General features: G+C 49.0%; 1 protein-coding gene across 2 annotated transcripts in view; it reads right to left on the bottom strand.

The window, feature by feature from the left end:
- The window catches only part of SLC39A14 (solute carrier family 39 member 14), a 55,156-nt gene that overhangs the window by 15,842 nt on the left and 25,285 nt on the right, over positions 1–14,029 (bottom strand). For both annotated transcript variants that reach the window (XM_054498289.2, XM_054498292.2), the window contains exon 2: positions 1,888–2,166. In XM_054498289.2, the coding sequence (XP_054354264.1) occupies positions 1,888–2,151 (264 nt within the window). In that variant the 5' untranslated portion in view covers positions 2,152–2,166. The remainder of the gene's footprint in view (positions 1–1,887; positions 2,167–14,029) is intronic.

Here is a 14,029-nt window from a genome sequence, read left to right as displayed (position 1 = left end):
GATGCTGCTGCTATCCTGGCAGGACCTGAGGCTCACACAGCTGCATCACCCCACAGGGGCACGGGGGCGTGCTCCTCTCTGGCTCAGCATCTGATGTGCTCCGGTGTTCTGCATCCACGCCACGTGGTTCCCCCGTCCCTTTTTTTAATTTTTATTTTTTGAGACGGAGTCTTGCTCTGTTGCCAGCTTGGAGTGCAGTGGCATAATTTCCATTCACTGTGACCTCTGCCTCCCGGGTTCAAGCAATTCTCCTGCCTCAGCCTCCCGAGTAGCTGGGACTACAGGTGTCTGCCGCCATACCCAGACAATTTTTGTATTTTTAGCAGAGATGGAGTTTCACCGTGTTAGCCAGGATGGTCTCGATCTCCTGACCTCGTGATCCACCTGCCTCAGCCTCCCAAAGTGCTGGGGTTACAGGCGTCAGCCACGGCGCCTGGCCCCGCCCCACCCCCCACTTTTGAGGCCTCCACCTCCTGGGTTCAAGTGATTCTCTCACCTCAGCCTCCGGAGTAGCTGGGATTAGAGGCACCCACCACCACACCAGGCTAATTTTTGTATTTTTAGTAGAGACGGGGTTTTGTATTTTCAGTAGAGACGTTTAGTAGAGACGGAGTAGAGGCTAGTCTCGAACTCCTGATTTCAAGTGATCTGCCTGCCTAGGCCTCCCAAAGTGCTGGGATTACAGGCGTGAGCCACCGTGCCCAGCACCCCCGTCCATTTTATCTCCACACTGCACTCATCTTTCAAGGGGCAGCTGGAGGACACCCCATGCTCGAGCCTTCCCTGATGACTGCAGCACACTCATCTCCCCCTCTCATTTCTGCATCCTACAATTACTGTCCAACCCACAAAATGCAATGCTTCATTTCAGTGCTTGCTGACTTTGTCCTCTGTTGGTTGAACTCCCCATCGTGACAGTCAACTCCCTAAATATGACTCATTTTTCTCTATTTCTCACAACACCAGCACAGGGAACAAAGTCGATATATAAAGATTTTGCTGGCTGACTTATATTTGGCTGCCACAAATAGCCCCAGAGTCTGATTAGCAGAGATGATATGGAAGAAAGAACACAGAATCCAAAGACCTGGCGTTCCAGCCTTGGTCTCTGCAGAGACTCACTGTGGGACCCTCGGTGTCCTCTCCTATAAAATGCAGATAATTTCACCTGCACCTGGAGGGACTGCAGGCTCACCCGGGATAGTGTGTAATGGGCTCTGTCAATGGTAAACTCTACGAGAAATACTGTCCTGGGAGCCATGTTTTCTCAGCATTTCTGAGTGACTCAAGTGCGGCCCTGAGGAAGACTCTGGGGGGCTGAGAACCCCACTTCCAGGCTGCCTTTTGTTTTGTTTTGAGACAGAGTCTCACTCTGTTGCCCAGGCTGGAGTGCAATGGCTCAATCTTGGCTCACTGCAACTTCCACCTCCTGGGTTCAAGCGATTCTCCTGCCTCAGCTTCCCAAGTGGCTGGGATCACAGGCAGAGCCACCATGCCTGGCTAATTCTTGTATTTTTAGTAGAGACGGGGTTTCACCATGTTGGCCAGGCCGGTCTCGAACCCCTGACCTCAGATAATCCACCCGCCTTGGCCTCCCAAAGTGCTGGGATTACAGGCGTGAACCACCATGCCCGGCCCCAGGCTGCCTTTTCTTAAGGGCTTCAGAACACCTATGCAGGGGGTCAGAATGTGCTGCAGAAGACTCAGAATTTGCTGATTCAGACAATGAGGGAGAAAGAATCAGCCTGTCCACTCTATCATCGAGACTTGTCTGCCTCATCCTACCTCTGCCAAGCTGCCAGGCTGCCCTGGGCCCAACTAGACAGGGAACCCCAAGAGGCCAGAGACGGGGCTGAGCAGAGCTGCTGGCTCGCAGGGGAGCCTTACCGTGGAGAGGTTCCTGTGTCCCTGTACGTGCTGGGTGACATTACCCCGGCCCACTCCCACATCCAGGTGGTTGAGCAGGGCCTTCAGCTGCTGCAGAGTGAGGCTGTCACCCTCGCCATAGCGATGTATTAGATCCTGCAGGAAGGAGGCAGCGCTGATAGCCGGTGCGCCTGGGGATGAAGCGTGAGCCTCAGGGGTGGTTCTCCATAAGCCAAGCAGGGTCAGCAGGAGGCAGCTTTGGAAGGCCGGGTGCAGCAGCTTCATGGTGACTGAATATGCCTGTGAGAGAAAAAGGCAGGTGAAGCTGAGGCCTCTCCCTGTGTGCCGGCAACTGCGCCGGGCCTGTCCGCCACACACTAAACACAGTGAGACGATCCCTCAGTCTCTGCCTCTCTGCTCCTTCTTGAATTAGCCTTTGAGAAAAACCCTTCTTTTGAAAGGACAGAATAAAAACGAATAAAAAGGACAAATTCAACAGTTTTGATTAGATTGAAAAATGAAAAAAAAAAAAATACAGCAATACGGTTATGATTTTTTTTTTTTTGAGACGGGAGAGTCACTCATTGCCCAGGCTGGAGTGCAGTGGTACAATCTCAGCTCACTGCAACCTCCGCCTCCTGGGTTCAAGTGATTCTCCTGCCTCAGCCCTCCCAAGTAGCTGGTATTACAGGTGCCCGCCACCACACCCAACTAACTTTTTTCTATATTTAGTAGAGATAGGGTTTCATCATGTTGGCCAGGCTGGTCTCGAACTCGTGACCTCAGGTGATCCACCCACCTCGGCCCCCCCAAAGTGCTGGAATTACAGGCGTGAGCCACTGCACCCGGCCAGTTATGATTTTTTAGAAGTCCTTTTAGAGGTACTGAAATAACCATGGATTTGACATCTTATATCTGGGGCCTGCTTCAAAATAATAAAGGAGGGGGTATGAGCACAGGGGTATGGATGAGACATGATCAGGCATGAGCTGACACTCATTGGAACTAAGTGACGCGTAGACAGGAATTCATCAGACTCTCTGTCTAGTTTTTTTTGTTTGTTTGTTTGTTTTTGAGACAGTCTTTCTGTCTCTCAGGCTAAAGTGCAGTGGCGCAATCTCGGCTCACTGCAACCTCCACCTCCCAGGTTCACGCAATTCTCCTGACTCAGCCTCCTGAGGAGCTGGGATTACAGGCATGTGCCATCACGCCTGGCTAATTTTTGTATTTTTAGTAGAGATGGGGTTTCACCATGTTGGCCCGCTCATCTCAAACTCCTGGGCTCAAGTGATCCACCCACCTCGGCCTCCCAAACGGCTGGGATTATAGGTGTGAGCCACTGTGCCCGGCCCTGTCTACTTTTATATATGTTTGAAATGCTCTGAAATAAAGCTATTAAAAAATAAACATCAGCCGGGCGCTGTGGCTCGTGCCTGTAATCCCAGCACTTTGGGAGGCTGAGGTGGGTGGATCACAAGATCAGGAGTTTGAGACGAGCTGAGCCAACATGGTGAAATCCCATCTCTACTAAAAATACAAAAAATGAGCCAGGCATGGTGGTGCACATCTGTAATCCCAGCTACTCAGGAGGCTGAGGCAGGAGAATCGCTTGAACCTGGGAGGCGGAGGTTGCAGTGAGCCAAGATCGCACCATTGCACTCCAGCCTGGGTGACACAGAGAGACTCCGTCTCAAAATAAATAAATAAATAGGCCGGGCGCAGTGGCTCACGCCTGTAATCCCAGCACTTTGGGAGGCCGAGGCAGGTGGGTCACAAGGTCAGGAGATCGAGACCATCCTGGCTAACACAGTGAAACCCCGTCTCTACTAAAAATAGAAAAAATTAGCCGGGTGTGGTGGCGGGCGCCTGTAGTCCCAGCTACTCAGGAGGCTGAGGCAGGAGAATGGCGTGAACCCTGCAGGCGGAGCCTGCAGTGAGCCGAGATTGTGCCACTGCACTCCAGCCTGGGCGACAGAGTGAGACTCTGTCTCAAAAAATAAATAAATAAATAAATAAATAAACAAACAAACAAATACCATAACTAAAAGAGAAAAATTACAGACTGGCAAAAATATATACCATTTGACATGACATAGGTTTATTTCTATACTGTACAAATTAGTAAACAAACATAAAAAACAGCCTCTCTACAGTATTGAGAATATAAATTTAAAACTTGGCTGATTCCATTTTGCTAATTATTAAAATAGCAACATGGTTTTTTTTTTTTTTGAGATGGAGTCTCACTCTGTTGCCCAGGCTGGAGTGCAGTGGCACCATCTCGGCTCACTGCTGCCTCCACCTCTCGGGTTCAAGCAATTCTCCTGCCTCAGCCTCCCAAGTAGCTGAGATTACAGGCGCTGACCACCATACCCGGCTAATTTTGTATTTTTAGTACAGACAGGGTTTTACCATGTTGGTCAGGCTGGTCTCGAACTGCTGACCTCAGATGATCCTCCTGCCTCGGGCTCCCAAAGTGCTGGGATTATAGGCGTAAGCCACCGTGCCCGGCCAGATTTTTTTAAGATAAAACATTTCATGTTAGTGAGGCTAAGCAATAGAATAAGATACCATTGACTGCATAAATAATGGGACTCTTTTTTTTTTTTTTTTGAGACGGAGTCTTGCTCTGTCGCCCAGGCTGGAGTGCAGTGGCCAGATCTTGGCTCACTGCAAGCTCTGCCTCCTGGGTTCACACCATTCTCCCACCTCAGCCTCCCAAGTAGCTGGGACTACAGGCACCTGCCACCACGCCTGGCTAATTTTGTTTTTGTATTTTTAGTAGAGACGGGGTTTCACTATGTTAGCCAGGATGGTCTCGATCTCCTGACCTCGTGACCCACGCGCCTCTGCCTCCCAAAGTGCTGGGATTACAGGCATGAGCCACCGCGCCCAGCCTATAATGGGACTCTTGAAAAGTTATGTGATAAGGAAAATATATAAATCCCTCAATTAACAATTAATAATTAAATAATTAATTAATTTGCTTTAATAGAAGTAATCCAAAAGTAAAAAGGCTATATGCAGAAGGATGTGTTATAGGTCAAGTAAATCATATCAGTTTCATGGAATATTATGCAGCTATCAATGAGTTATGGCATAATGGCAAGTTAAAAAGCAGGGCAATTATGTGGCAGAGTTTAGAACTGAGAAAGAACACAGACAAATGAGGCCAGGCACAGTGGCTCACGCCTGTAATCCCAGCACTTCAGGAGACCGAGGCCAGCAGATCACTTGAGCTCAGGAGTTCGAGACCAGCCTGGCCAACATGGCGAAACCCCGTCTGTAGTAAAAATACAAAAATTAGCCAGGCACACACAATCCCAGCTACTCGGGAGGATGAGGCAGGAGAGTCACTTGAACCCAGGAGGCGGAGCCTGCAGTGAGCCGAGATAGTGCCACTGCACTCCAGCCTGGGGGACAGAGCAAGATTCCATCTCAAAAGAAAAGAAAGAGAAGAGAAAGAGAAAGACAGAAAGAAAGAACACAGATAAATGAAAGCTTAAAGTAAGACTGATGATGATTTTTCTTTTGTTAACCACCTCCCTTAGTATGGTTATAATTTAATTAGTGATCTAAACAAATTATCAAGAGGGGAAAATGAGTCTCCTTGCTCCAGACCAAGAAGCAGCCAATCACTGCAGCCATTTCTTACCCAGGCACCCAGGGCTCGGGCATTAATCTCAGTGCATCACATGCCCTGGGGCTTTGCTTATGACAGAGGAACAGCGGCAGAGTGGCTGAGAGCAGGCTTGCCTGAATCCTGGCTCTGCCACTTACCAGCAATGTGATCTTGGATAAATTATTTAACTGGAGTCAACTTTCTAGAATCACTCAAAGCAGCGACGCAGCTTATCATGGCCTTCAGTGTCAGACAAACCTACCTTGAATTTCTGCACAGCTGCTTAAAGTAACTACAGACAAGCAATCCGGTCTCCCTCTACCCTCAGTTTTCTCATCTATAAAATTGGTATCCACCTCATTAGATTACTTTGAGGATCTAACAGCATAAGCTATGGCAAGGCCCTTGCCAAGTACCTGAACCATATAGAAAGCACTCAATAAAATTTAGCTATAATAATTATAAGACTTATAATCAGCAGGGTTCCCAACTCTGACTCTCTCAGCCCAAACATCAGGCTGCTAATGAAACTGTCAGGAATATCCTGTGGCCAACTAAAGTATCTTAACTCCACGCCCTGGGGCACACACATCACTTAAGTCCCCTACTGTGATATACCCAGGGACATTACATGCTTTAGGATCCACGTATGGGGCACGCACAGAATCTGGGGACATAAAATATCACTCTTCAGTGGAATATATACTTTGAGTCCACATGGATGGATTCGGCATCAGCCACAATGACGGTTTGTAAAAGTGCTACTTTGAGATTCACAACTCTCAAATCTCCACCAAGAGACAAATGTTAAATTTTGGCGAGCAGGGTGGATCTTAGGCAAAAATGACTAAAAAACCTGTTGTACAAAGAAAGCGGTTATCCATCGGAGCAGACTGTGAACTGTCGATGGCAGGAGTTGTACTGTCAAAACAAGGGGGAGGTCTGCCTGTATTTAGAAAAGAAAAGGCAAAGAGATGATGGACAGCAGCTAGCATTTACCGAGTACAGACCTTGCTAAGCACTTGACATTCCCCAGTTCCTTTAACAGAAGCTGGGAAACTTACTCCATGTAACAGACAAGGACACTGGGGTTCAGAGATTAGGAAACATGACCCACAGAAGCAAGCAGCAAAGCCAGAAGCTGAACTGCTTTGTAAATCAAAGCCTGGTCTGAATGATGTTAAATTCAGTGCTTTCTTAACCACCGTGCCCTCCGCACAAAGACATAAAAATACACGTCCTGGAACCCACGGAGATCCACAAAGTCCTGCGTGTCTCTGTGCAGATCTTTCCCGATGTCTAACAGCCCCAACAAGCATCCAAATCTTGGCTTACAACGCCCTGAAATGCTATGAGGGGACGGCCCCAGGTAGCCTTTAGAGGACACACTGTGTCACAGTGCTCGTGCTCTGGGGCCACTTCAACAAGATAAACCAACAGATTTTCCCCCCTCAGCTGCATTTCTCAAACTTAGCCGCTATAACTTCAAACCACTGAGCAAATAAACCCCAAAAGACTTCAGGTATGGGAAACTCAGGGTGATTTTAGCAGCTTTGCCTGGTCGGCATTCACCTAGAGGTGAGCATTTACGAAGCATTTACTTTTCCCAGACCCAGTGGCCCCTCGGCCCCTCAGGTGGCTGCTGTGACAGCCTGGAGTACTAGGGAAGAGGCACCTTCAGGTTGTACCATCAGAAGAATGAGCCCACAGGACCACCTTCGCTTCTCCCAGGTGACCTTTTCTCCCCCGCGGCACAGCTGCTCTTTCCTCCAGGACATGTGCTGCACTGGGCACTGATGCCCACAAGACAGCATCCAGGCTCAGGTCCAGACCTGTCTCCATGGGGTGTGCAGATTCAACAAGCACAGCCCTCCTGCCTGGCCAGCGCTTGAGACATGCACTCACCTGCAAGGGTTGGGGAGGATCTAGGAGCTGCAAGTGACACTTAAGTCCAAGTGACCCCGGCCTTTTGGCAGGCATGAAAGGGGAGTTTTCTGCTCCAGTGGAGTTTTGTTTTCTTCTTAACTAGAAGTTATTCTTAGCGGGGAAAAGGTTTGTAAAAGGTATTAGAGAGGAAAGAAAGAAGAGGGAAACACACACAGCTGTTGACGCCGCTGGGACGAGGAGGCCGGGCGGGGGTCCGTGCGTGTGGCCCCAGCTGCAGGAGGAAGCCCCACGCCAGGTTCCATTCCATGTGTGGCCCCTGGAGAGCCACTCCAGTCCCCACAGGGTGTTGGGCCAGCTGCCCTCAAGTAAGGATGGACACCTTTCAGGGGCAGAAAGACAAGTGGGAAGGAGACAAAACGAAGTGTGCTGTGGCCTGGGAGCGCCCCAGGCCAGCTCTTCCTGCTGGAGAGAGGCTGGAGTCTCTCTGCCCAAGGATGCACTTGCCTCAGGGTCAGATAAGTAAAATTATTTTAGTGCCCTCCTTCTGTGTCTAAGGCACCAGACCCAACCCTTGGGGAGGTGGGAAGGAGACACAGAAAAAAGCAAGACACCTGTTCTGGAACCCTCTATGGAAGCTCAGAAGTGGCCTTACCATCCGGAGGCCCATAATCGGAATTCCACCTACCGTCACCCTTCACTTGGTCCAGAAGTAGCTCTGCCTAGAAGCGGCACTTCTGTCCTGCACAGACACTCCTGTGATGTTCAGCATGCTGCATTTTTTTCTAAGCCCACCTCCCCTCTCAGAGAGGAGCAAACATTCACTTCTGTGACACTGGGTCTAGAGGCTGGGCATAGATATGAGAACAGGCAACAGAAACCAACAAGGCCTCGGAGCAGCCGGGCATCCACTTGTCCCCTCCCTTTCCTGACAACCCCCCACCGCACCCCCACTCTGCTGGCCAGGGAACCCACCACTCCCACTCTCAGATTCTGGGTGCAGAAACAAAACATGAAAACTAAGCTCAAATGCTCCAGAGACAAACTTGCCCAACTCAGAGGATTTCCGATGCCAAGAAGCTGTGTGTCTGCCCCCGACCCCTCGTGCCCACTGTGCCCCGCCAAGCACAGGATGTGTGGGTGCACAGGACATCGCCAGGGTGGGGCTCTTACGCGGGGTCAGAGTCAGCTGCAGGCTCTGGGGTGGCAGTCGGTTTGAAGGCAGTCTAAACCGGGGTTTTATTAAGCACTTTACTTAAAATTATGAGAAGGCTGATGGTCTACACAAAGAAAGACCACAGGGTTGCAGGGGTGGGTGAGGGAGTGGAGGGGGTGGCCAAGTAGAAGGCAGGCTGATAGAAATTATGTTCCCCAGAGCTCTTGGTTCCACCACGGACTGGCCTCAGTGAATCATCCTAAGACTTCCCCCCAACTGTCTTCTCAAAGGATGTAAAATGAGCCGTCTGGTTCTCACATATTCCTCAGGGACAGAGAAAGGGGTCTCCAAGGGACCCATGGTCCTGGCACACCACCCAGGCTTATGACCGTCCACAAGACAGTAACTACAAAGGCAGCTCCCACCACTCCCTTGGGGTTCTCTCCCAGGAAAACAGCTCATTTCTGCATCAGCCCTTCAAGCAGACTGTGCTTTCTCTACTCTTCCATCCCTGCCCCACTCTAGGGCTGTGACCCGCTGAGTCTGATAGGAATGTATCTCCAGCTAACAGATAACCATGGCTCAAGGTTAGCTCTCTGTGAGTTACACAATAGCAAAAGGCCCTGGGTGAGCCAAGAGCCATCTGGAGCCCAGGCGTAGGGGAAAACCCTGAAGAGCTGCAGACAAAGGACAAAGCCAGGCCTCAGGGTGGAAGGAGGAGGTCTTAAGGAATAAAAAAAATCAAGGGCTACTTGTCTTGAGGACTGTGGGTGCTAGTGGCCTGGGAAGCGCTGCCTGGCAATGGAAGGGCCATGGACGTGAATCTCAAGCCCAATTTTCGGTAGGACTACAAGCAACATATTATTACAATGAACCCATATCCTTAGTTTGAAAAGAAGAGAAAAACTTGCAGAGTTTAATGACTATTATAAAAGCAAGCATATTGAAACACTAAAGATGAAAAAATGAAATGGGAGTGTAATTTTCCTACACCTGATAATTAACAAAATGAGTAAAATTTTTAAAAGCAAAAAAAAAAAAATCACCAATGCAGCCAAACAAGAAAACAGATCTAATGAGAGATATATTAACTTCAAAACCAGAGGCAAGGAAAAAATGAAGGAGGCAGCACGCATGGCTCATGTTCTATTCCTGGCCCAACCCTGACAAACCGAATGAATGACAAGGGCAGAACCAGAATTCTCACTCACATCCCCAAATGTGGCAAGAGGAAGTCTTTTTCCTCTTCAGTTGAGTAGCAGGAGGAAAAGCTACTGGGGAAGAGCAAAAAAAAAAACGGTGCACCTGGACCAAAAACAATGGGCTGACTCCCTTGGAAGGAAATAAGGGCTCCCGGGCCACATTCTGAATTGAGGACATGATCCAATTCCAAATTCCAGTTAGTAGTCCTTCTCTCTCTCTCTCTCTTTATTTATTTATTTATTTATTTATTTTTTAAGATGGAGTCTTGCTCTGTTGCCCAGGCTGGAGTGCAGTGGCGTGATCTCAGCTCACCGTAACCTCCGCCTCCCGGGTTCAAGCGATTCTCCTGCCTCGGCCTCCTGAGTAGCTGGAATTACATGCATGCACCACCACACTCAGCTAATTTTTGTATTTTTAGTAGAGAGAGGGTTTCACCATGTTGGCTAAGCTGGTCTCAAACTCCTGACCTCAGGTGACACACCTGTCTCGGCCTCCCAAAGTGCTGGGATTACAGGAGGAAACCACCGTGGCTGGCCCAGTGTGCCTTCTCTTCTAACAGAAAAGGAATACAACTCCCAAGGAAGTGAGCTGAGCCACACTGCAGGGACTACATCCCTGAATAGAGGACAGACCCACCTCATCACACAGTTAGCATTCCTACAGGCTACAGAAAACAGGTCATTAATACCTAGCCCTTAGCACTCCTGGAGCTGAGAGGCGGGGACAAACCTGGAGAGAAAAGTTCCTTTCTTATTTTAGAGCCAACAGAACATGTGAGCAGAACTGCACTCACATGAGGAAGAGGAAAAGAAACAGCAGGCAAAGCAAGCCACAGACAGGTAAACCACAACTCCAGAGAAAGCTGTTCCTCACCACTGCTCCACACCGAGCAATAACCTCATTAAAACATCAGTTCCACGAGACGAGAGCTCAAAGATGAGATTATAGCCAACATGAGACGAAAAGAGGATGCAGGCTAACTAAAAAAGAGGAATAAAACCTCACTGAAGAACCAATACATTATGACAATACACAGAACAAAATTCTGCCAGTCATTTAACCCATTTATGCCTGAGGTTGCAATTTTTTGAATTTTTGCAATCAGACCTTGGCGATGACCTTGAGCAGGATATAAATTAACTCCCATATACTTGGTGTTCAAAAAATGGAACAGTAGGCATAAATGGCTCAAGGAAAGTTTGAGATAATCACAGTGAATGCAGATGGACAAGACAACTTAAACCAAAAACAGTGAGAAGACAAAGAGACTAACAAAAGGATAACTTGTGTTCCCGGAGAGGGGAACCCAAGAATGAAATGGAAGATGTGTTCTAAGATAAAACACAAGATTTTCCTGGCTGGGTGCAGTGGCTCACTTGAGGTCAGGAGTTCGAGACCAACCTGGTCAATATAGTGAAACCCCAACTCTACTAAAAATATAAAAATTAGTCAGGTGTGGTGGCACACACCTGTAGTCTCAGCTACTCGGGAGGCTGGGGCAGGGGAATCGCTTGAACCTGGGAGGCAAAGGCTGCAGTGAGCCAATATTGCACCACCGCACTCCAGGCTGACGACAGAGCAAGACTCTGTCTCCAAAAAAAAAAAAAAGAAAAAAAGAAAATTGAGAAACATACTAAAACTTCTTTTAAACGAGAAAAATTTCAAACTGCCTTCTTCTTTCCCATAGCACCATTCAGTGTCAGAAGAGAATGCAAGAATGTCAGAAAGTCTCCACAATTCAGAGCAAAAGAAACTATGAGCCAAGAGTATGATCCCCAGCCAACACATCGCACAATTTGGTAAAGACAATAGGCAGAAATTCTTGGGCATGAAAGAAGTCAGAAAATATAGTCCCCCTCCTAGGGGAGAAATATGACTTAACAATGAATTGCATGTAATTAATACAGAAATGGAAATACGGAAAGCTCAGGAATGCAGAAAGCATGGTAAAAGGACTGATGGTGAGCATTAAAACCCTTCCTATAAGAAATAATAAAAAATCGGCCGGGCACGGTGGCTCACGCCTGCAATCCCAGCACTTTGGGCGGCCGAGGCGGGCGGATCACAAGGTCAGGAATCGAGACCATCCTGGCTAACACGGTGAAACCCCATCTCTACTAAAAATACAAAAAATGAGCCGGGCATGGTGGTGGGCGCCTGTAGTACCAGCTACTTGGGAGGTTGAGGCAGGGGAATGGCGTGAACTCGAGAGGTGGAGCTTGCAGTGAGCCGAGATCACTGCACTCCAGCCTGGGTGACAGAGCGAGATTCCATCTCAAAAAAAAAAAAAAAAGACATAATAAAAAATCATTACAGGGCTGGGCGCGGTGGCTCACGCCTATAATCCCAGCACTTTGGGAGGCTGAGGCAGGTGGATCATGAGGTCAAGAGATAGAGACAATCCTGGCCAACATGGTGAAACCCCGCTTCTACCAAAAATACAAAAATTAGCTGCGTGCGGTGGCGCGTGCCTGTAGTCCCAGCTGCTCGGGAGGCTGAGGCAGGAGAATCACTTGAACCCCGGAGGCGGAGGCTGCAGTGAGCCAAGATCACGCCACTATACTTCAGCCTGGCAACAGAGCGAGACTCCGTCTCAAAAAAAAAAAAAAAACACGCCTTCAGATAAGAAATAATAAAAAATCATTACAGGGCTGGGGGCGGTGGCCCATGTCTATAATCCCAGCACTCTGGGAGGCCAAGACAGGTAGATTGCTTGAGCTCAGGAGTTCAAGACCAGTCTAGGCAACATGGTGAAACCCTGTCTCTACAAAAAATGCAAAAATTAGTCAGGTGTGGTGATGCATGCCTGTAGTCCCTGCTACTGAGGAGGCCTGAGGTGGGAGGACTGCTTGAGCCCAGGAGTTTGAGGCTGCAGTGAGCTATGACTGTGCCACTGCACTCCAGCCTGGGTGACAGAGAAAGACCTTGTCTCAAAAAATCATCAAAATAACATAAATCAATTAAAAAAATACATTTGGCTACAGAAACTGCCAAATGTTTTACAAATACTTGATTAATACATTCTGGATATTCATGGTCAAACTAACAACAATACAGTCATCTGTGTAAGTCCCAGTTTACGAAATCAGAAAACCAATCGTCTGCCAGCTTGATCATCAAGTGAATACTGCCCTACAGGCTTCTCTGGCGGTAGAAAGAGCTTTGAGAAAAACCATCTAGCCCATGGCCCACCCCACTCACCCAAGGAACACCGTGTGAGAAGCCACTCTCTCCTCAGACAAGCTGACCTAGGCTGACACCTTCACTCAAGCAAACAGCAAATCTCACAGTTGGAAAACCAACCCTCGCTTGGCCCTGCCCAGGGGCTTAATCGGCCCATTCTCCCCCTGCCTCCTCTTGCCCTCCCACCTACTGCTCTCCTCCATACCCTAAAAGGATGCATTATCTTCTTCCAGCTCCTGCTCCCAGGACCTTTGCCTCAAGCCTTGGCACAGTCAAAGCCCACCCAGGGTGGGAAATTTCCAGACAGTGCAGGAGGGCGGCCAGCAGAGCCCACTCACTCTCCTTGTGAAACCTCGCGCTGCTGGGAGGGGCAGGATGGGAAAACGAAGAAAAATAATAATAAAACCTCTGGTGACCCAGAAGCAGGGAACAAAATTAGAACCTTGAGCCTGCTGTTCACCAACTAATATTTACTGAGCCCCCATTGTGTGTGCCAGCGCCTGTGGGAGGAGGTTATGAGGCAGAGACGGGTGGTCAGGGCCCCAGGCAGCCGGCACAGACTAACAGGGAATGGTTTTTTTAGCCCCACGCTGAGCACGGAGTGAGTGTAATGACAGCCAGGCCCAGGCGCTGGAGCCAGGAGGAGGGAGGGAGGGAGGGAGGGAGCACATTAGCCAGGCTTGCTCCAGCCCAGCTGGAGCCGGAGCAAAGGGGACTTCCCAAAGCAACTGAGTCAGGTGGGCAGGGACCCGGGAAGGACCCACAGTGGCCAGCCGGTGTTTTCCCCACCCGAGGCCAGGGCCAGAGTCACCTCACTTCTCATCATTCACCCATCAACACTTCCCAGACAGTTGCAAAATTCTCCCTGTCATCCAAGTTCACTCCCATTTGTCAGACCATGAGGCTGGGCATGTGGCTTAGGAAACGTGGTACTCACATCCATCACTTACGTCACCCCCATGAAGCAGAACTTCCCAGCTTGTTATTCAGGATCAGATAAATAAATAGAAAGCATGATCTAGTGGCCAAATCACTGGACAACACTACGTGCCACACGCCCTGGGTTCAACTTTGGGGCCTGCCAGGAACTTCCCAAGCGTGTCTGGCACAATTAA

This window comes from Pongo pygmaeus, chromosome 7, assembly GCF_028885625.2.
Source record: "Pongo pygmaeus isolate AG05252 chromosome 7, NHGRI_mPonPyg2-v2.0_pri, whole genome shotgun sequence".
Lineage (NCBI taxonomy): Eukaryota > Metazoa > Chordata > Mammalia > Primates > Hominidae > Pongo > Pongo pygmaeus.
This window is presented reverse-complemented; position numbering and strand designations above follow the sequence as displayed.